The 23,476-nt window shown below is 35.1% G+C and overlaps 1 protein-coding gene across 2 annotated transcripts; it reads left to right on the top strand.

Annotated features, from left to right (window-relative positions):
* The first annotated feature begins 3,261 nt into the window (after window positions 1–3,261).
* LOC108996229 (ankyrin repeat-containing protein ITN1-like) lies at window positions 3,262–19,750 on the top strand. Of its 2 annotated transcripts, none has more exons than XM_018972000.2 (9): window positions 3,262–3,382; window positions 3,899–4,018; window positions 7,689–8,231; window positions 9,816–10,304; window positions 10,411–10,563; window positions 17,523–17,608; window positions 17,769–17,819; window positions 17,952–18,382; window positions 19,020–19,750. In XM_018972000.2, exons 5-9 carry the CDS (start codon window positions 10,547–10,549, stop codon window positions 19,626–19,628), a joined length of 1,194 nt encoding a protein of 397 aa, XP_018827545.1. In that variant the 5' UTR covers window positions 3,262–3,382; window positions 3,899–4,018; window positions 7,689–8,231; window positions 9,816–10,304; window positions 10,411–10,546; the 3' UTR covers window positions 19,629–19,750. The 2 variants fall into 2 exon arrangements, with proteins under 2 accessions (XP_018827545.1, XP_018827546.1); XM_018972001.2 differs by having other exon boundaries at window positions 9,816–10,563; window positions 19,020–19,239; window positions 19,339–19,750.
* The last annotated feature ends 3,726 nt before the right edge of the window (window positions 19,751–23,476 follow it).

Raw genomic sequence — 23,476 nt, 5'->3', positions numbered from 1 at the left:
GCAGTTCACAAGTGGAGACCCTACCTATTGGGTCAGACCTTTGTTGTCAAAACCGATCAACAGTCACTTAAGTACCTCTTGGAGCAAAAGGTAGGCACGGCAAAACAGCAAAAATGGATCACAAAGTTAATGGGCTATGATTTTACAATTCAGTATAAGCAAGGAAGGGAAAATGAAGTAGCGAATGCCCTCTCTCGAAGGCATGAACCAGATTTGATTCAAGGAGGATTCCTAGGCCTCCTTACATTTTCTACCCCTATGTGGATTGAGGAACTCAAAGCCACTTATGCAGGCTCACCTGAGTTAAATAAAATTATCCAGCAGCTCACAACAGGTCAGCAAGGGCCTAAAGATTATGTTCTAAAGCAAGGGTTACTCTTCAAAAAAGGCAGGTTGGTAATTGACCCTTAGTCCCTGTTCAAGGCTAAGGTCCTCATTTACATTCACTCAGACCCCCAAGCAGGCCACTTGGGTTTTGTGAAGACATACCAAAGAGCAAAACGTGACTTCTATTGGCAAGGGATGAAGAAGGACATCAAACGTATGGTAAGGGAATGTGACACATGCCAGATAAATAAAACTGAGACCATTTTACCCCCTGGTCTGCTTCAGCCCCTCCCAATTCCTACACAAGCTTGGGAGGAAATCTCACTAGATTTTGTGGAAGGTTTACCTAAATCTCAAGGGTTCAATGTCATCTTAGTAGTCATCGATAGATTGACCAAATATGGTCATTTTGTCAAATATGGTCATTTTGTCGCATTGGCACATCCATACACAGCTGCTGGAGTTGCACAATCATTCTTTAAGGAAATTTTTAAACTACATGGGTTGCCAAAGGTTAACCTCTCGGATTGTGATCCTATTTTTTTGAGTACTTTTTGGAAGACCTTATTTCAGCTGTAGGGTACTGTGTTACACTACACCTCAGCCTACCATCCACAAACAGATAGTCAGACTGAAGCCCTTAACAAGTCCTTGGAAGGTTACCTACGTTGCTATGCAAGTGATAAACCTAGGAGCTGGGTCCAATGGCTACCAATGGCCGAATGGTGGTGTAATTCCTCATACCACACTTCGACCAAAATTTTTCCATTTGAGGCCTTGTATGGGTATTGCCCACCTAAACTGACCTCCTATATTCCCGAGACAGCCCTTACGGACGCAGTGGATCAACATTTAACTACAAGAGACAAGATCTGAATTCTACTCCAAAACAATTTACAGCAATCCCAACAGAGAATGAAATATTACGCGCATAAAAAAAGATCAGATCGTGAGTTTGGAGAGGGGGATTGGGTTTACCTTCGCCTGCAGCCCTATCGGCAGAGTTCTATTGCAACACGCCACAACCTCAAACTATCCCCTCGGTTCTATGGCCCGTTCCAAGTGCTAAAAAGGGTTGGGAAAGTGGCGTACAAACTAGAGTTACCTGAGAGCTCGCGCATCCACCCTGTGTTCCATGTTTCTTGCTTGAAACCCAAGCTAGGAACTCAGATCTGTCCTCTTCCCAAGCTTCCTCCCGTAAATAATGAAGGGGAAATCCAGCTAGAGCCCGAGAGAGTCATCGAGCGCCGTCTCAAACGGCACGACAACCGTGCGACCACGGAGATCCTCATCAAGTGGGTTGGGGCTTCCTCGGAAAACAACACGTGGGAATCGCTGTTAAAGATTAAGGACCTCTACCCGCACCTTGTGGGCAAGGTCCTTTAACGGGGGAGGATTGTTATGAGGCTAGGGGGAAGGAGACGTATGGCAGGGAGTTAGGGTTACAGGGCACCGAAGACAGCTGCGAAGACAAGGTAGAACTGAAGTGAAGGAGTTCGGGAAGTCAAGTGAAGTAAAACCGGACATCAAAACGCACAGCAGCAACCTTGAACCGAGTACCAAAACGCACAGCAGCAGCTAGAAATGGAGCTCACCGTTTCACCCAAACCGCACCATTTCGTTGGATTCATTAAACGCCCCGTTTGCATAATTTCAGTTATTTACATTTCAGACTTGTGTTTCTTTAAAAGGTCTAGAACTTGTTATTTTAATTTCTGCTTTTATTCGGTTATGAGTCAGGACACGTGTCCATATATTACTGCTTTGGTTAGTTACTCCTGCGTGGGTATTAGGATCAGTCCGGAGGCACAAACGGGGTATCTGATATTTTATTTTGGAGAATATTGAATCAAGTCTATTGGAGGTTAAGGGTCCCTCGAAGAACCCTATATCCATCTCTTTTCCAGTTGTTCTTAGAGTTATTTTCATAAACAGCTCACCTGCATAACATTCTTAGAGTTAATATCCAATCCATCCGCAACATACACATCACAGGATATTACAGAAAATGTAATGGAAAAAAGATTATACGAATATTATTATTATAAAAAGAATTATCCTCAGATAAGCACGGAATAAAGACGACCCCTCACGACTTTATTACTGTGTATGGAACATATCACAACTTTATTAAGCGCTGGACAATTAGTTGTTGGGAAATTAATGAGATAATTGCGGTGGGTATGGTACACAATTTAAAGGGCCGGCGATAACGTGTACATGATTAGAGAAGAGTCGCGAAGTGGAGATCTAACGTAACGTCGGTGGAGTCCCAGACAGAAACAATTCATCTGCAACTTGGTGCAAAAATCAATGCCCGTGTACTTCAGAGTAATTCACAAGTTGCCATACAATTATTAAAAATCATCAGCCAACTGGACAAAAAAAACATTTATCAAAATTTTGAAATTTTTTACCAAAGTATTTATTATTTAAATAAAAAATATATTAAAATAATTTTAAATTTATTCTATTTTCTTACTATTCAAAAAATTCTAAAATAATCCGAAATATCCATCATAATTAAATTGCGATCACTATAAAAATATATCGTAGCACATCATTTCAGCAGCGTTATCCTTATCCCTCATGTGTTTCATATTTATATGATGAATGATGAAGGTTTAAAGCCATGAAAAATTAAAGTATATGTTTTGTAGTGGGCCAAATGACTATCAAATTTTCAACAAACAATGTATGTTTGCACATTTTTTATATAATAAAAAAAAGTTTCGTATATCATTATTATTCCAAAAAGAAATATTGATCTTGAGATAAAGCAAGAATAAAAGAGGACCACTCGCAACTCTATCACTGAGGATTGATCATATCACAACTAATAATTTATTACGCTGGCCCAAAACGATAGGGAAGTTGGTCTTTATAAAATGACACTAGGCATGCAGCTTGACGTTCATGGTACCTTAAATTGCATCTAATCTGTTAATTGATTGGCCTTCACTGGCAAGGCTACCACTTCTGCAGTGTGGAATATTTTAGAGGCAGCAGTTTAGGTGGACAACGTCCTGTCCATCCCTCTTAGCTAGGCTAGCTGGTAAGTAATTCGTTTTTGCACCACCATTTATGAATAATTAGTTTCCATCATTATTTTCTGAATTAGATGCATGGGAGAAGAAGGAACTGTATTCATCTCCTCTCCCTCTCTTTCTTTCTTATTTTTTGTTCTTATTTTGTTTGAAGTCTGATATCTACGTTCTACCCACCCCAATCATACACACCCTCAGGCCACCACCGGAATTTACAATTCACCTAATGTCTGTGCTCTCTAATTAAGGGTTAAAAAGTAAACAACTCAATTGTCACTAATAAGACTTTCAGTAAAGCTCTGCAATTAAAAGCTCTACTACGCAATCCAAAACATGTTAACCCAATCCCTAACATGCACTTAGTATAAGAAATTAAAAATCATTTTTCAAAGTCAAGATCGAAAATGTAATCCTGAGAAATAACAATATTAAATTCTTGATTTCAACAAATGAGATATATCACATTATTAGTGTCTCTTTCTATTCCAAGTTTTGACTAATATATGTACTTCATAACTTGACAGACAACATGGAAACAAACACTTTGTCTCTCGAACTGCCAATAGGCGCTGGAGCTAATCAGAGAGTTCAGAGTGGAAACTCTTCAGACAACCAAGGTCGTTCTAACTCATCAAACATCTCAGGTAATGGACATAACAAGCTAATACAGGCAGAAGTTGTTGATCCAATAATTAATAAAGGAAACTCTTCAAGTTCACACAAACCAGATCTCTCTCTCTCTCAATATGCACAAACATTATTGGAAGAAAAAAAATAGGCTTATAATTAAATGGAAAATTAGAAATTTCTCAGTGCCTAATCTAAAGCTACTCTTGTAACTTAGTTGTAGTCCTTCTTGTCATTGAAATTTGAATCACCATGACAACAAGTACAAATGACTTATTTTAGGTGGTTTATCTTCGACCTGATATGATTTAATTTGCAAGAAATATTTTAGATTTAAATATTATATATAAAATCTTATCATGTTAATAATGTAGATAGTGTGTCATTCACATTAGCTTACAAAAAGAAAGAATCAACCAAAATAAATAAATAAATAAAGATTTGAAAAACTTGAACATCCTTCTCACTCAACTCATGGACGGATCTCGATCGTATTTGTTGGAAATTAAGCACATTAGGATATTGACCAATTAAGCACATTACGCAATTAATAAGTTGAACGTAGAAGATGATAGTTAAATGAAATAATAGAGAAATTACACTTGATTATCTCCTCAAACTACCAGTACTCATTTTACAAGGTGACCATCAAATTACTTATCCAACTTCATCTCTCAAACTTGTCCTTTTTGCTATTTTCCTTCTCGCATTAACATCCAACGTCCTTTTAGATCATACCAGTACATTGCTTATTTTTTAATTATCAATTATCTCGAAGTCAACAATATTATATAGGATTTTAACAAGGGGTTAAATTACTTATATAATTTGGAGGTGAAGTGATAAGTTGGCTGGTGATTAATTTTATGAGTAATGTTAGATATATTCATGAATTGTGCAAGTATCGTATACTCTTTTTTAAAAAAAAATGGAGTCTACTATTAAAAAACTTAATTTTTTTATATAGATTCCATATTAACTCACTTTTGTAAAAATAAGTGCATGACGTTATTCTATGACAACAATTATAAATTTAAAAATTGTATGAATATAATTTTTTAATAGTATTTTTGTTTTAAAGTTAGAAAAAGTTGTATTAATTTTTATTTGTAAAAATTTTATTGGTTTTTTTTGTTTGAATAATGATTTGGTAATGATGAAAACTTAAAATTAATTTTTTTTTTTATATTTGAGTAATATTTAAAAATAAAATTATAAAAAATTTTGAAATTTTTTGAAATCCCAACACAACTCATCATTACAACTTTTTCAAATCCCAACACAAAATATAATAAACAATTCAACTTTTTCAAATCCCAAAATAATAATAATAATAATAAATAATATTCTAACAATATTTTATTATCTCAACTCAACTCAACTCAACTCACTTCAACATCCAAACGCAACCTTAACCACATATATGTGAGCCACTCATGGTTCCTTCCATGCACGACCCTTGACTCCCCTACTCTATTATTTGAGGAGTAGATCTTACGCAATGCTTAGTGTTTTTCTTATAGATATGCGGTAAAAATAAAATTATAAAAAAATAAATTTATAAATTGACATGATTTAATAAGATATATTAGATGATAAAATTATTTTTATTATAAAATAAATTTAACGTTGCATATAAAAAAAATCAGTTTATAAATTTATTTTTTAATAAAATTAATTTATAATTTTAGCACTTCCCATTCGTAAAAATGGGATTGGTCTTCTGTCCTACGACTCACTTTTTTGGTGTCATTTTCACTCGGGCTTGCCAACAATTATCTGTGAATAATTTTTAAGAGCTAAAGCTGTTAAAATTCTTGATTTTACTCTAGAATCTTTAATTTCATTTCGATCCATCTTATTTCATTATTTTTATAATTTTTTTAAATTTTTAAACAAAATATAATAAATAATTTAATTTTTTAAAATTTTAAAATAATAATATTAAAAAATAATATTTTAATAATATATTATTTAAATTTAAATTTTGATCTTATTCTATGATTAATCAAGTTGGTGCAAAAATTAATGTTGATGTATAACCGGATGACATGACCCTCATAAAATTATTAAAAAAATAAATTTTTAAAAGAATTAATTCAATTAATAGATTTCTTCACTTTTCGGTTTTTCTATTGAGCCTCACTCTTAATTACAATTTAAATAATGAATTGAGATGAGATGAAATGAGATAGTTTAGATAAGTTGAATAAAATATTATTAAAGTATTTTTTTAATATTATTATAATTTTATAATTTAAAAAAATTAAATTGTTTATTATATTTTGTATGAGGATTTAAAAAAAATTATATTATGGTTTAAAAAAGTTGAATAATTTAAATGTGTTTTTGTATTCAAATGGCCTTAAAAGATTTCAAATTTAATGTACCCAAGCCTGGCTTTACCACCTAAATTATTCAAAGCCACACTCACAAAAATAAATCCAAAGCAAAAATAAAAAATATTGGGAGTATCAACTGTTGGGAGCAGCCACTTTTGTACATATTACGTGACATCATCCAAACCACACATCTCTCAAATTCAAAATTACTATGGACTGAGAGAGAGACGATGAGAGAGAGCTGATGAGAGAGAGAGTGGATATGAGAGAGAGACCGAGATGAGAGAGAGCTAATGAGAGAGAAATCGAGATGAGAGAGAGAGAGAGTGACGATGAGAGAGAGAGAGAGTGATGATGAGAGAGAGAGAAAGACGATGAGAGAGAGTCGATGAAGGATTAGAGACATTTGATGAGAGAGAGAGCTGGTGAGAAAGATGATGGAGAGAGAGATGATGAGAGAGAGGAAGAGAGATGAGTAAAAGCCTTCTGGTACGTTTTACACAAAAAATAAAAATCAAAATAAAAAATTAAAAGCAGTCACATAGTATATGTATTATGTACACAATTACAGTAGCTGCTTTATAGCAATACTCAATTATTTGGATTATAATTAGACCTTAAGATTAATAGTAACACTATTCTTCATCGATATCATTATCAGCAATCACGTTGATTGATGTGATAATGTTTATTTTATTATCCCTGATAGAGATGTCCGGCGATAGAAGAAATCTACGATTTTGGACCAAAAAGAAAAAAAGAAATCTACGATTCAACTAGATAATGTTTATTTTATTCTCTACACAACACCGGCAAGATTTGATTAGTAATATTTAAATTTTAAAATTTATTTTTTAAATTAAATTATATCATATAAATATTTTATTAAACGCATTTTTTATCTTTAAAGATAACTAATTGTATCAAATCAAATAGAAAGCAAACTCGTGTTTTTGCATGAAGCTTTTCCGAATGAAATTGTTCTTTTTTGAAGAATTCCATGTGAAATCGTTAGCAGCAGCGGTTGAGCCTCAGTCTTAAAGATTTCAAACTCTTTTTACCACCTAACAACCATTCAAAGCAACACACACAAATACAAATACAATATATATATATATATTAAAATCTCTACTATGCAATCCAAAACATGTTAACCCAATTCCTAACATTCACTTAATAGAAGAAATTAAAAATCATTTTTCAAAGTTAAGATCGAAAATGTATTCCTGAAAAATAATTATATTAAATTCTTGATTTAAAAAATTGGGATATATCACATTATTAGTATCCCTTTCTATTATGAGTTTCAACTAATATATGTACTTCATGAATCATAACTTGACAGGCAACATGGAAACAAACACTTTTCCACTCGAACTTCTTACAAATGATAATTATGCAGATTGGAGCATCAAGATGAAAAAAAATCTATTGGCTCAAGGTCTTTGGGACATTGTTGAAATAGGCTCGAAACCACCCAAACCAGATGATGATGTGGTTGAATTCGAGGCTCGGAAAAAGATGAATGATGCAGCATTACATGCAATCCAAAGTTCATGTGGTATGGACATACTTTCTCGAATCAATAAAATTAGTTATGCCAAAATTGCTTGGGAAATATTGGCCGAAATGTTCATGGAAATGCGGTTGATTTTCTACAACACGGTTGAGCAAGGAAACTTTTGCACATCAGATACCTTAGATAGTGGACAGGACATGCCAACAGGGACCGGAGCTAATCAGAAAGATCAGAGTGGAAACTCTTCAGACAACCAAAGTCATTCTAACTCATCAAACATCTCAAGTAATAGATAGGACAAGCTAATACAGGCGGAAGCTGTTGATCCCATAATTAATGAAGGAAACTCTTCAAGTGCACACAAATCAGGTGCACACAATAATGTGTGTGTGTGTGAACATTATTGGAAGAAAAAAATAGGCTTATAATAGCTAGAAAACTAGGAATTTCTCATGAGACCTGATCTAAAGCTAATCTAAAGCTCTTGTAACTTAGTTGTTATACCTCTTGTCATTTAAACTTGAGAAGTGAAATTCAAATCACTATGACAAGAAGTACAAAAGATTTATTTTAGGCGAGCTATTTTAGACATGATATGATTTAATTTGTAATAAAATTGTAGATTTAAATATTGAAAATTAAATTTTTTCGCGTCAATTACATGAATAATGTATACTCGACACTAGCTTATAAATGGAAAGAATCAACTACAAAATAAATAAATATATAAAGATAAAGAATTTGTAGACTAGGTTTAACATCCTTTTCCCTTAACTCATGGATGGATCTCGATCGTATTTGTTGGAAAGCACATTTGGATATCGACCAATTAAGCACAGTACACAAATAAGTTAAACGTAGAAGATGATAGTAAAATGAAATAATATAGAAATTACACTTTGATCATCTCCTCAAACTACCAGTACTCATTTTACAAGGTGACCATCAAATTACTAATCCAACTTTATCTCTCAAAGTTCTCCTTTTTGCAATTTGCCTTCTCCCATTAAGATCCAATCTTTTAGAATATCATACTAGTACATTACTTATTTTTTAATTATCAATTATCTCGGAGTCAACAATTTTATATAGGATTTAAACAAGGGGTTAAATTACTTATATAACTTGGAGGTGAAGTGATAAATTGGTTGGTGATTAGTTTTATGAGTAATGTTAGATATAGTCATGGGTTGTAAGTATCGTACACTCTTTTTGAAAAAATATTGGATCTACTATTAAAAAATTTAATTTTTTCATGTAGGTTTTATATTAACTCATTTTTTTTAAGAATGAGTGCAAAATAAGTGAGTGGTAATCTGTGATTTTTCCTCAAATAATAATACGTTAAAAATCAATAGGGATTTGATTAAATTTCTTATTGGGTTTGAATATTTGTGAGTGGTAAGTTGTACGAGAATGGCCGGAACAAAGCCCACATCGAGCACTCAGTTCGTTGGGTTGCATATTCAGAGAACATAAACAAACTTATGGGCTACAAACAATCTAATAAAGCCTAATCCATGAAAAAAGTGATACAATCAAATTTGAGAAATGACTAATACAAGTCCTAATAGATAAGTCACAGCTTGATACTTTTGTAAAAAGTAGACTACACATTAAAAAAGTGTAAAGAAAACTTTTTTTTTAAGTGAGATCTATTTTTTTACAAAAGGCCTATGTGATACTTGCTATCTAGGACTTGTACTTAATATTATTCACCAAATTTACTAGTCATAATATAAGTGGCATTAATATATAACATACATGGATACAAAATCGACACATGCATACAAAAGATGATATCGATATGTACGTAGTAGTTTGCTGGAAAGTACGTAGTATAGGTGTCGGAGTTGTTTCGTTTAATTAATTTCATAATTCTATGTTTAATATGAAAACTGGAGATCAAAAAGCATATCAGTTATCATGTGTATATATATATATGCATGGCAGGGCCAGAGAGAGAGGATGATTATGCGGTCTTAGTCGAGGCTGTGCGAAGAGGTGATTGGATAGCTACAAGAGATTTCCTCGCGGTCAACCCAGCTGCATTGACAGCAAGAATCTTCACGGGTACATATCCGGGTGGGACGATTCTTCACGCTGCTGTTGATGCTGATCAGGAATATATAGTGAAGGAGTTGGTCAATAAGATGTCAGAACATACTTTGGCAATACAAGATAATGGCCGCCAGACAGCTCTACATATTACAACTATTAGTGGGAATCAGAGGATGGCAGAGTGTCTGATTACAAAGAACAGGAGCTTGGTCAGCATTAGAGATAAGGATAATGAACTTCCAGTTGCTCTGGCTATGGCCTGGGGGCATAACGAATTGGCTCGCTATCTCTATTCTCCAACTCCGTTACAAGATCTGGTGGCAGATAAAGGCTGCCAGGGTGCTTCACTTCTTAACTTTTGTATTTATAACAGAGATTTAGGTAAACAATTACTGCATTCTCTTCTAACCATTCATTGGCCATAATTTCTGGTGATTGGATTAATTAATTGGATATATGCAACATTAACTCATGATGACCGTGCAAGATATGGCTTTGGATTTAATGGAGCGTTGTCCTCTTTTGGCTTTTGCCTTGGACATACAACGTATCTCCCCTTTGGAGGCACTGGCTGGTTCGACTGAAGCATTCGAGAGTGGAAATGGTTTGGTGTTTTGGAAACAATGGATCTACAATCACTGTTAGTACCACTACTCTTTTTTATCTCTTAGCAGCTTTTCCATTAATTATTGGGGTCTTTTACGTAAAAAAGAAATATCTAAAAAAAAAATCTTACTTTTATACATCTTTTATAATTATATTTCCTATCTCTCGTACGTAATTAGTTGAGTAAATAATTATATTTATACATTAATTCACAGCTCAGTCAACTAATATGATAGTGCAACATCATCAACAATACTAACGTATTTGATCAATTTCAGATAATTTTGACATAACTACCGTCCTATTATAACAAAGTTGTAAAAATATTAGAAAATAATTATAAGTATATTATTATTATTATTAAATAATTTACATCTAACCATTGGCATTCTTTTCGTGATTTAAAACAAAAAACACAAAAATCAAGACAAGCTTTCTTTAAAAACTTTTTTAGCTTACAAAACTTTCTGCGGCCTCCGAACAACATCTCAAAAGACCTTACGAAAGATCTTTTTCATACTACTTGTTAAGGACAAAGCTGCCCCTGCACTACCTGTTAGCCAAACTACATCACAACAGCAGAACCATAGCTCTCCATTGCAACAAACTCTGCAGTGCATGCGTTGCATGCGTACGCTCACTGCCATTGTATAACAAATTTCTTATACATTAGAATATTCTGGATTCTTTGTAGTCTAGCTTCTATAAAAGGAAACTCTGTACATTGCTTTTGAATTAATGAAATACAATTACAATTTCAGTATTTCTAGCATGGTATCAAGAGCCTGAAAAGGACTCATTGTCCATGGATGAATCCGACTCATCCTCTGTTTCTCCCTCCCTCCCACAACCAAATTTCTCCCACACCATTGCTGTGAAACTCACTCTTGAAAATTATCTACTCTGGAAAACCCAGTTGGTTCCGTATCTTCATGGAAACCGACTTTACAACTATGTTGATGGTTCTTGTCCATCACCTAAACTCATGCTTGACAACAAAACCCCAAATCTAGCCTACGCACTCTGGTTTCAACAAGATCAACAAGTAATGTCCACTCTCATTTCTTCTTTATCTGAACCCATAATGGCCCAAGTTGTTGGCTGTTCTTCCGCAAGAGCTGTTTGGACCTCCCTTGAATCAACGTATGCTTCCGTTTCTCAAGCTCGGGTCATCCAGACCCAACTTCAATTGGCATCTCTCAAGAAGGGTGCCGATACCATTTCTACCTATTTTCGCAAAGCTAAAGGCCTTGCTGATGTCATGGCAGCTGTGGGTCGTCCTCTTCCTCTTGTGGACTTCGTTCCGTATCTCCTTGCTGGACTAGGTCCAGATTATGATGGCTTAGTTACTTCTGTGACTACCAGGCTTGTTCCAATTTCTCTTGAGGAATTACTCGGACACCTCTTGGCTCATGAAGCCCGATTGCTTCATCATTATGAAATTAGCACTTTTCCAACAGAAGCCTCTGCTAATTTTACTGCAAAAGTTTCCTATGGTTCACAGGGTCGAGGAAACCGTGGTGGACGAAACTTTAATCGCGGACGTAATGGTGGACGATCAAATCGGGGCCGTAGCAACTATGCAGGTAACGCGTCTTCTAATTCGTTTTCCTCTGCTGATCAACGTGTGGTGTGTTAGGTCTCCGATCGCCAAGGCCATATTGCTATCAATTGCTTGAACCATTTCAATCAAGCCTATACCATTCCATCACCCATGATAGCCAACTTCACCTCAACCAACTACTCACCCGATACCAACTGGTATCCAGATACCGCTGCCACAAACCATATCACCAGTGAATTGAGTAACCTTAATCTACATGCACTTGAGTATGGTGGAGACGAGCAACTTCATGTTGGTGATGGCTCCTCGATTCCTATCTCACACTCTGGTTCAGCCTCTTTTCTCTCCTCCTCATCTCAATTCCTTCTAAATAAAATTTTGTGTGTTCCTTCTTTTAAAAAGAATTTGATCTTTGTCCGCCAGTTTTGTATCGACAACAATGCCTTCTTCCAATTTTATGCTAACTCTTTCTCTATTCATGATTGCAAGTCGGGGAAGCATCTTCTTCAAGGGACCACAAGTAACGGCCTCTATAGAATTCCATCTCCAGTTTCATCACCTTCTGCATTCTCAAGTAATTTTTCAGTTCCTTTTTGGCACACTAGGCATGGACATCCTTCCATCAAGCTCGTCCAGTCCATCCTCCAGCAGCATCAACTTCCTTTTGAGCGCACTTTAATTCCTTTTTGCAATGCCTATGCTGAGGCCAAACACACTACAAGAAATAACGCCTTTTCCAGCGATTTTACTATCGCCGCAAAAAAAATCGCTGCAATTAACCCTTATTTGCGGCGATTCTCTTATCGTCACTGAAATCTAAAGCAATAAATACGAAATCTGATGTTGCAATTACTGTTCACTCATTTGCGGAGATTATTTGATCTTTTGCGGCGATTTTTTTATCGCCGCAAAAGATATCAGAAAACTGTAGCCATATTTTAATTGTGGCGAATGGGAAAATCTCCATGATAGCTAATTTTGCGGCAAATAAAAAACGCTGGAAATAGTCTTCTAGAAAATTTAGGCCTTTCCCAACGATTTTAATATCGTTGCAACAAAAATACCACTAATAAACATTATTACCAACGATTTCTAAGTCGCTGCTTGCTTTCCTTCTCAAATTTTTCAACTGATGGAAAAGAAATTACTTTTACTTTTTGCAGCGATTTTAATATCGTCGCAAATTGAACAACAAAGACTATTTGCGACGAAAATATTCACCGTATTTTCGCCGCAAGAGCATATCTAGTAAATTATATACTATTAGCGGCAAATCAAAATCACCGGAAAAGTGAAATTAAATTTAAACACCCCGCCTTACCATTTCCCTCATTTCTTTCCCTCTCCTTCCCAATCCCTCTTCTCCCTCAACCCACACTGTAACATCCTGTATTTTAGTATATTTTTATTGAAGGATTACTTTTATTTTATTCAAAAATTTATTCTCTTATTTTAAATTGGTTGGATTTTTAATGAGTTTATTTTTATGATTTTAATTTGGTGAAAATTATTTTTATGTGCTTTCTTAATATTTATTTATTGTTATGTATTTAAATTTTTTTTCATATTTACTTAATTACTGTGGTATTTAATTATTTCAATTTGACTTTACCATTACGTTTAAATTATTTTATTTAACTTGTGGTTTTGAAATCGTTTCCGTTGGATCATTTTTGTGACCCAAATTATGAGAATTGGACTTCATCTCTTTTCCCTCTATTTTTTTTCCTCTCCTTTTCTTTTCTTTTCTCTTTCTTTTTCCTTATTTCTCCTTCGGTTCTCTTCCCGCGCGCGACCCAGCTCCCCCTCCCTCTCTCCGTCCGTTTCCTTCTTCACCACCCAGCGCCGCCGTGAGACGGCGGTGGCCGTCACCACCCAGCCCGTCAGCTTCCCCAGCCGCCGGCGACCCTACCCCACCAACCTCAGCTCCATTCGCGCCGCCGTTAGCCACCACGAGCCCATTGAAGCCGCGACACTGTTTCCGCCACTGCGCCGCCGTCGCACCACCATTGGCCACCATCTTCTCACCACTTCATTCTTGACTTCCTAGCAACCCATTGCACCCAACCCCACCTCCGATCCGTCACCGGTGAAGCACAACTAACCCCATTGCCGATTTTGGTGTTTTTGGCCTTCTACCGCCTCCCACGCCGCCACTCACGGCCAACCTTCACCACCACTAACTTCACCGACCTCCCTAGGCCCTACCCTATCAATTTTGGGTCTTCGTTTGCCTCCGTTGAAAAGTGGGTATTTGTGACTCGGCATAGATCAATACCAACGATTTTGGTGTTCTGCAGCTGTTTTCCCAGCGATTAAAACATCGCCGGAAAAGATCAATACCAGCGATTTTGTGTCGCCGCAACTGAGGTCACAAAACCAAAAATTCAATTGCAGCGATGTTTAAATCGCTGGTATTGATCTATGCCGGCGCACTTTTAATCGCCGGAAAAGATATTTCAAAGTCATTTAGTTAATTGTGGCGATTTCAAAAAATCGCTGGTATTGACCTTTTCCGGCGATGTTTCCTCTTTTAGCGACAACGTTAAATCGCTGGAATTAATATTTCCCAACGATTAACAACTGAATAGCATCGTGCAATTGCGGCGATAGAGATACTATTTGCGGCGAATAAATATCGCTGGGAAAAAAATATTTGCTGGCGATTTTTGGCTTTCGTTGGAGTAGATCAAAAGTGGAGATTTAATACCGGCGAACTTACAGCGTTTTATAAATCGCTAGGATAGGTGAGAGGCAGCGATTTTGTTAGTTTTGCCAACAAATGTGAATCGCCGGTAAAGGTGATTCTCCTTGTAGTGACATCATAGATCACCTGCTCATCAACGAATAAATAAATCCATTGCACCATTTCAGCTTATTTTTTCGGATTTATGGGGTCCATCCCCTTATGTGTCCCCTGATGATTATCATTTTTATATTACCTTTGTTGATGATTTTTCCCGATACACATGGCTCATTCCACTCAAAGCAAAATCTCAAGCTCTCAATGTATTCGTTAATTTTAAAAATAATGTTGAGCGTCAATATAACACAAAAATCTTACAATTCCAGTCCGATTGGAGGGGTGAATATCGTCCCTTTTCCAATTACTTAAAATCGTGTGGCATCACTCGTAGACTTACTTGCCCTCCTACTCATACTCAAAATGGCATCATTGAGCGTAAGCACCGTCACATAGTTGATATGGGCTTAGCTCTACTAGCCCACTCATCTGTCCCTCTTCATTTTTGGCCTCAAGCATTTCTTCATTCAGTTTATTTAATTAATTTGTTACCATCTCCCACATTACAAAATAACTCACCCCATTTTTTACTTCACAAGGCCCAACCAGATTACAATTCTTTACGAGTCTTCGGATCTGAATGTTGGCCTCTTACCACACCTTATAATCCACAAAAATTTAATTTTCGTTCACTCTCATGTGTCTTCTTGGGTTTAAGTCCAAATTACCGTAGATTTTTATGCTATCATATTCCTACTGGCCATACGTACATCTCCAAATATGTTCGTTTTAACGAAAACAACTTCCCTTACTCATCTCTACCAAAGCCCACTACCCCTTCCCAGCCCACTGACATAATTCTTCCCAATTTTCAATCCAATCTGTCAACAGATTCATACTCACTTTCTTCGTCTATTCTTGGATCTCCCCTTGCATCGCCTTCTTCTCCATTATCTACATCAACTCCAGCAGAACCATCCCAGACTCCCTCGTCACCATCATCGAGTCCATCATCTTCACCTCCTCAACTGCACATACACACAATGGTTACTCGTTCACAAACCAACTCCCTTCGACCCTATACTTTTCATGATGGTACCACCAAATGGCCCTTACCCCGTGCCTTCCTCACTAATCTCAATCCCATCCCTGAAACTCCAGCTACTTACACCATAGCCAAATAGTTCCCAGAATGGCGTGACGCCATGGCTAAAGAATTTCAAGCCCTCCTTGCCAACCAAACGTGGACTCTTGTCCCTGCTTCACAAGCAACAAACACCATCACTTGCAAATGGGTGTTTCGAACCAAGAGACTTGCCGATGGTTTGATTGAATGTCGCAAAGCCCGACTAGTTGCCCGGGGCTTTCTTCAGCAGTCTGGCGTTGATTTTAAAGAAACTTTTTGTCCTATGGTCAAGGCAACCACGGTTAGAACTGTGCTTGCACTTGCCGTATCTCAAAATTGGTCTGTCCATCAGTATGATGTGCATAACGCGTTTCTGCATGGGCCACTTAATGAAACGGTTTTCATGGCTCAGCCATTTGGCTTCTCACATCCTCAATATCCATCATTTGTTTGCAAATTAAATAAAGCCATCTATGGCCTTTGGCAGTCACCTCGTGCTTGGTATGCATGCCTAAGTTCTCTGTTGGTTGATATTGGCTTTGCTATTTCTATAGTAGATTCCTCTCTTTTTATTCATCACTCTGCAAACATCACTACTTTTGTTTTAGTCTACGTTGATGACTTGTTGGTCACAGGGAACTCCATGCAATACATATCTGATCTTATTGCAGCTTTACGCCGTGACTTCCCTATCACCGACTTGGGCAAATTGCATTACTTCCTTGGGGTTGAAGCTTCTTATAACTCCAAGGGTCTACTCCTCACACAACATAAATACATCACTGATCTGTTGCATCGCACCAACATGCAGAATGCAAAACTAGTAAAGACCCCCATGTCCACTTCCGAGAAGCTCAAACCACGGTTATAACATTAAAAAATTTTCTTAGTAGGATGGAAACTAATTCGAGGTGATAACATTAATATTGAACTTCTCTCCAAACCACGGTTGCATATAAACAAATATACTTGACAAGTCGTTAGAAATCAGTTTGATCAAGCTCAAGTTTGACTTATTTGTTTATTAAATGAATTGTTTATAAATACCAAATTATGATGGATGATTAAATAATACAACTCGAATAATACTTAGCTAGCTAGAATCTTTACTGAATGTGACATTGGATATATAAATTTTTAAACATCATAAATTTTTGATCTAATAAACTTGTATATGAATTATACATATATTTAGACACTTGATGAAATATCAATGATTTACCAGAGTTTTTCTAATCAATCTGCTTCCAGATCGACTCCTACGAGAGGTCTAAGATACTTTGATTTCTTGCATTTTTTGTAAATACGACCGATACGTTATGTATCATCCATGTTAATTTGATTTGATAAATATTAGAATTTTATTAAGTCAAATAACTTCATACAGCTTATTATTTTATAATGAAAATATTTTTAAGAATATAAGAGGAAATCATAGTCTTAATAGTACTGTGCATGCATGTTGCTTGAATTTTGCACCTTCAAGATATAGATTAAAAAATATACTGCCATATTATTAATTGGCTTTTATTTGCCTTTTTCGTTTTTTGGTGGGGGAAGGTATACACATTTCATTAGATCGTGCTGCCGATCAATTCCGTTTGAACACATTCAAAATCATGGTGAAGAAAAAAATATCGGATCAGGTACGTATATGTGCCGCGTTAATGCATGCCTAAACTTAATTTCTTTCCCTCGAATTTTTTTACTCCTGACCTTAATTAATGTTAATCAAAGTTTGGGCGGCTTCGTTTTTCTGTCGGAATTAATAAAGCTGAACAAGTTTTGGTTTTACTTAATTTGCAGTGCGAGCTGATCTATGGCGCCAACTAGCTTCAAGTCTCTTGAACCTCTTGGGTACGTATGATATTATTGCATCCATATACTTTTTTGAAATTTGTTATTCTTGATCATCATTTATTGTTTCATCCAACTTATAAATTAACCCACATGCATTAATTTTTCGTTATTTCCAAATTAAATGTATAGGATTCAAGCGCTTATATGAAATGAAGTTGGTACGAGTTCAATTCCAACTACTTCTGTATCGTATGTGTAAAGCGATACCAACTTTAAATTCAACTACAAGCCGAATATATCTAGATATTACAAGGATTATTGAGTCAGCTATCAGAAGAGGGAACTTTGAATTTGTTTATCATATGGTCAAAGAAAATTCAGACATTTTCTGGATGTGTGATCGTGATGAAAGGACCATATTCAATTGGGCCGTCCTACATCGTCAACATAGGATCTTTAGCCTTATATACAGCTTAAAACAAAAGAATGTTGAACTAAATTTGGTAGACAAGTCCAGAAATACCATATTGCATATGGCAGGGATGTTAACAGAAAATACTCCTATCGATCACATAAGAGGAGCAGCTTTGCAAATGCAAAGAGAAGTTCAATGGTTTCAGGTCAACTCCATCCTTCTCTCCCTGTTGCTTTATTAGTTTGCTCTCGACCTGCATACACTCTTTAAACTAATCTAGAGATAGATTTTTGAAGAGAGAAAGGAGAACGACAATACTAATCTAAACTTCAAAACACTCTGCAAGTATTATATTTATTATATATAGAATAACTTTGTTTTGCATTCCATGTTTGTTGGTGTCACAAGATTGCTACTAAGTAGGTCTTTATTATAAGAAAGCTAAAATTCTTGCTGTCAAATTTTCAATACGGAAATCTAATAAACAGATTAAACTGAAAAAAAAATACAAATTTGAAAAAAGAAACTGACATATATACAACTATTTTTACAATTCTTTGCACATTCATATTTTAAATGAATGACATTTTTATAAAATAAATTATACAATAATATTCTTTTATAGAGATACCCTGAAATAAAAATAAGGTTGTATAAAAATCAAAACAACAAAATTCATTACTCAAAAAGCCAAAAGATTGAAGTGATTGTGCACAGAAGTCAAGGAGAAGCAATACAGAAAAAACTTGATGATGGTCTCGGTTTGTTGAATATTGATGGCTAACTCTTTTGCAATTGTCTAGTTGCGATTTTTTCCTGATATTTTTATTTAATAAATGCAGGAGGTGGAACGCATTTGCCGTCTCTCTCATAAGGAAATTTTAAATGAAGACAATTTGACTGCCAGACAATTGTTTACGAAAGACCACAAAGAAATGAGAAAAGATGGAGAGCGATGGATGAAAGACACGGCAACTTCTTGTGCTGTGGTTGGTGCTCTCATCATTACCATTATGTTCGCGGCAGGATTTACCATTCCTGGCGGTAACAACCAAGATACAGGTTTGCCAATCCTCATGCATGACAAACTATTTAAACTTTTTTTAGTAACTGATTCTCTGTCGCTATTTTCTTCATCAACTTCAGTATTGATTTTTTTAGGAATCCTTACGTCACGTTATGCAGAAGAAGACTTTCTTAAATCTTTGCCCAGAAAGATGATTATAGGCCTTTTCGCTCTCTTCTTCTCTATTGCAACCATGATGATAGCTTTTTCTGCTGCTCTTTTACTTATGCTACGTGGAAAATATTGGACCGTCGCTCCTATCATTGGTTTGGCTGGTGTTCCCATTATTCTATTTGTATTCATGCAATTTCGCCTTCTCGTTGACGTGTTTCATTCAACCTATGGACTGGGCATCTTTAATAGAAAAATGGAGCCTTGGCTTTAACTTTTTACCGTATTTGTTGTAATGTTGTGTTGATATATGGCATACTAAGCAGAGTTTATGATTATTTTTCATTGTAACAAATAGTTGAACTTATGTGGCATATTTTGTTATTTTATGCCGATGTTCACCCAATATAATTTTATCAAAGTTTTTTTTTTTTTTTCCTGATTTACATAGTTATTCTTTCAAAGGAAACATGATTTAAATCTCTAAAATTTTATATTCAAATTTTGAGAATTTAGAGTGGGAAAAATGAATTAGATCTCAACTTCTTTGAGATCTCAAAATGTTTGGAAAAGATTTCTATCCCAAAATTTTCATCTTATCCTATCTCTTTTCCAAACGTCACCCAAACACAAATTACTACAACAAATTTTAGTTTTAGGGATCAACTAAATTTCATCCATAAAAATAATTATTGGAGACATTTCAAAAAATGGATGACTTTACAAAACTGTTCGAACGTCTATATATAATATATCTGCTCAAACGGGATCGTCTGTGATGAATTAGATTGTCTCTGAAAGTCAAATCCGTTTGAACGGACAAAAATCTGTTCGAACAGAAAAATTTTGGCGGAGAAGTAATTTATTTTGCCGAGAAAAGTTCAAAACCATTTGAACCGAAATTGTGTTGTTCGAACGGGATAGATTTGGTGGCAAAATCTGGCGAGAAGATTTCTAGACCATTCGAACATATTCGAACACCACATTTATGAATTTGAACATATATTCAAACACCAATTTAAAATTATTTTAGTGATTTCTTTTATGTAAAATAAGATTTTCAATTAAACAAATATTATCATCCATACACCACATAATATAATATAAATCAATAATTAGTAACTCCATATTTTTGAAACAATTAGTAAAGTTTTTAAATTCCCAGGATGCCACCTCATCACTATTTTTACAAAACTTGATTTCTAAGCCGATCTAGCTCACCCACTTTTGCCTGTAACCTTCGAGACATGATCGTTATTGTAGCAACATACTGAGCATTTAGCGACAACAATCTCGGCATCAGTTCTGCTAGCACAATGCATCTCTACTCCCATCATAATGTTGATGGTCTCAGCAGAGAAAATTAGTGGTTGAGGCATAATCGGTTCCTGATTCCAATCAGAAATGTTGTTGGAAGAGTGTTGCTCGACCATGATTTCGTTCGGGATAAGCAGAAAACTAGGTCAGTGAGCAATGAGAAAGTTTGTTCATTGAGTTTTCAAAGGATCATTTTTGGTCCTTTAAATAGAAACCCAGAGCGGTTCGAAGTTCTACAAGAGTTAATCCTGGCGGGACCTGGGGGCGGGGTTCGAGACCTTCAGCATTTGTCAGGACCCGGGGGAAGTTTGTTTTATATTATATAGTATAATTTGTTTATTTGAATGAATATTGTCCCTGTTCGAATGGATAAGCATTGTGTTCAAACTATTAGAGTAGTGCATCAGACTTTGTCCGAACGAAATTTTTTCATAGAATGTGCTTGAGAGGAAACTTGACGCCAAAACCATATAATATATATCCATTCAAATGGAATATATTATTCCATTTGAACAGATTTTTGGCATACGGATGTTTGTGCGAATGGGTAGCTTGCTCGTTCGAATGGTTAAAGCTTGATTTAAAACACGTTGAATTTGGGTGCCATTCTGAACACTCTGTCCATTTGAACATGATCAAATATATTCGGTTGTTTGAAACAAGTTGTTGTATGTTAGAACGTTACGTGTTTGTCCGAACAAAATTATTTCCTTTTGAACAATTTTTTGGGATGAAAATTGTTCGTCTCCAAAAAAAAGCATGTTCGAGCGCCTTTGACTGGTTCCATCTAATTTCGTCCCTAAAAATATTTTTGGGATGAAAATCAAATTTCGTATCAAGAAACTTTTTGTGACAGTCTTTTCGAAACAACTTAGAGATGAAATTTTTTCATCTCAAAAAACGTTTGGAGACAAAAATTGGATTTTTCGAGATGAAATGATTCGTCCCAAAAAACCCATTCTCTTGTAGTGAATACTTTCAAATTAATACTTAAATAGCTTTTTAATCACTACAACTTTATAATCATTACAACATTTTTCTCTCATTTTCCAAAATTAAAAAAATATTTAACTCAAATTATCTCACTACTATTTACAAATCATTTTATTACTATTCACAAAATTCTCATCTCATCTCATTTCCCTAAAGGACTTTATAAATGATCTCAATCAATCTCATCTCAACATCCAAACACTATTTAAATACAAATAATTTTAAATTTTAAATTTTTAACTTTTAACTTTTTTATCTAATCCTTACAATTTTTCCAAACTTTCAAATAAAAAATAAAAACAATTCAACTTTTTTCAAATCTCGGAACAAAAATTATATTAAACAATTATATTTTAAAAATGTAGTAACTTTATAATATTTTTATTTAGTTTTTTCTATATCATTTTTCAAAACACTATAAAATATATTAACTCAAATAATTTTACTATTATTCACAAACTATCTCACTACTATTTACTAATTTCTCATCTTATTTCATCTGTATAACTAAATGAGGCTTAAATGAACTCTTAAATAAGCTCAAGCTCGGGGGATTAAAAATACATCGTACCAAAAGGAGACTCCCATGGGGTCATTTCATTGGAAGATCAATTCTGCATCGATGGATATCATATTCGTCTTTAAACAATATTTACAATTAGAGTAACATGAAACTAAATCAATCTCAAAACCAATTTACGCATAATATTGCACAACTATATTCGAATACATATCCCTGATCACCATTCCGCAATGTTTATTACCCTTTAATAGTGACAAAGATGAACCTCTCTAGTCTATATTTAATTAAAATAACAATGTAACTCTTTTTAGTTAGAAAAATGATTATAAAATTATTTTTATTATTCTTTACACAATTTTATTTTAAATTACAAATGTTTTATAAAATAACTTACAAAAAGATATCGTTTTACATAATGCCATCAACTTAAAAGCATAATTATATAATAAAAAATTATATATATATATATATATATATATATATTACTTATCTAATCTTGCTGCTTATCAAAACTCTATTGGACACTGGAACTCCCGACTGGCTAGCGAAACCTGTCGGCCGATGATTGAAAGAGAATACAAAACTCTCTTCACTTTAAAAACAAACGGCTGCGACACGTCGTATAAATGAAGCAGAGCAGAACAAACAAATCTCTATATTGATAATAAAGCAAGGCAAAGCTAACCAAACGCCCACTGTCTCGACCACAACGCCACCATGGCCACGCCAAACCTCCAACCTCTCAATAAATTACTGAATGCTTGAACATAAAGGAGGAAAAACCCATGGTTTTTGTTTGTTTATATGCCTTCTCATATTAGAATCACACTTTAAAAAGCTTTGGAAATCATGGGCATAGCCACATCCACAGCCAATGATTCTATCAAAGGTTCGGTTTTGCTTGACATAGAGGCGCGGAGGCTTGCCATTCTCTCTTCCCATAACTGCCCTCTCGGTTCCAGTCAGCCTCGGGGTCGGACTCCCATCCCACTTTTTTCAACCCTCTCCTTTTCCGATTGCGCTTCTGATTCGAATGAGACTAAGCGGTTGAGTGATTCTGCGAAGAAGGTTCAGCAAAACGACTGCGTGTTCTGCAAGATTGTGTGCGGTGAATCACCAGCTCTCAAGGTAATTGAGCTTATTTGATCATTTTCGTTTGGATGCTAAGAAAACTCATGAAGAGTGGAAGAAAATTGAAATGCTATTTCACGGTTTTTCGTGATTTGGGTTTCGCAATTTGGAGAGCTTGCATGCAGAGAACTAAGTTGAGAAGAAAATTTGGTAATTGA

The sequence above is a fragment of the Juglans regia genome, chromosome 5 (assembly GCF_001411555.2).
Source record: "Juglans regia cultivar Chandler chromosome 5, Walnut 2.0, whole genome shotgun sequence".
In the NCBI taxonomy this organism is placed as follows: Eukaryota; Viridiplantae; Streptophyta; class Magnoliopsida; order Fagales; family Juglandaceae; genus Juglans; species Juglans regia.
Note: the sequence above shows the minus strand (reverse complement) of the source record. Positions and strands in the feature narration are given on the sequence as shown.

What these genes read in the sequence shown, in the direction of transcription:
- LOC108996229 (XM_018972000.2), top strand. An exon ending in AGAAAAAAATATCGGATCAG is followed by an intron (nt 17,609 to 17,768) that starts GTACGTATATGT and finishes CTTAATTTGCAG; the next exon opens with TGCGAGCTGATCTATGGCGC. An exon ending in AAGTCTCTTGAACCTCTTGG is followed by an intron (nt 17,820 to 17,951) that starts GTACGTATGATA and finishes TTAAATGTATAG; the next exon opens with GATTCAAGCGCTTATATGAA.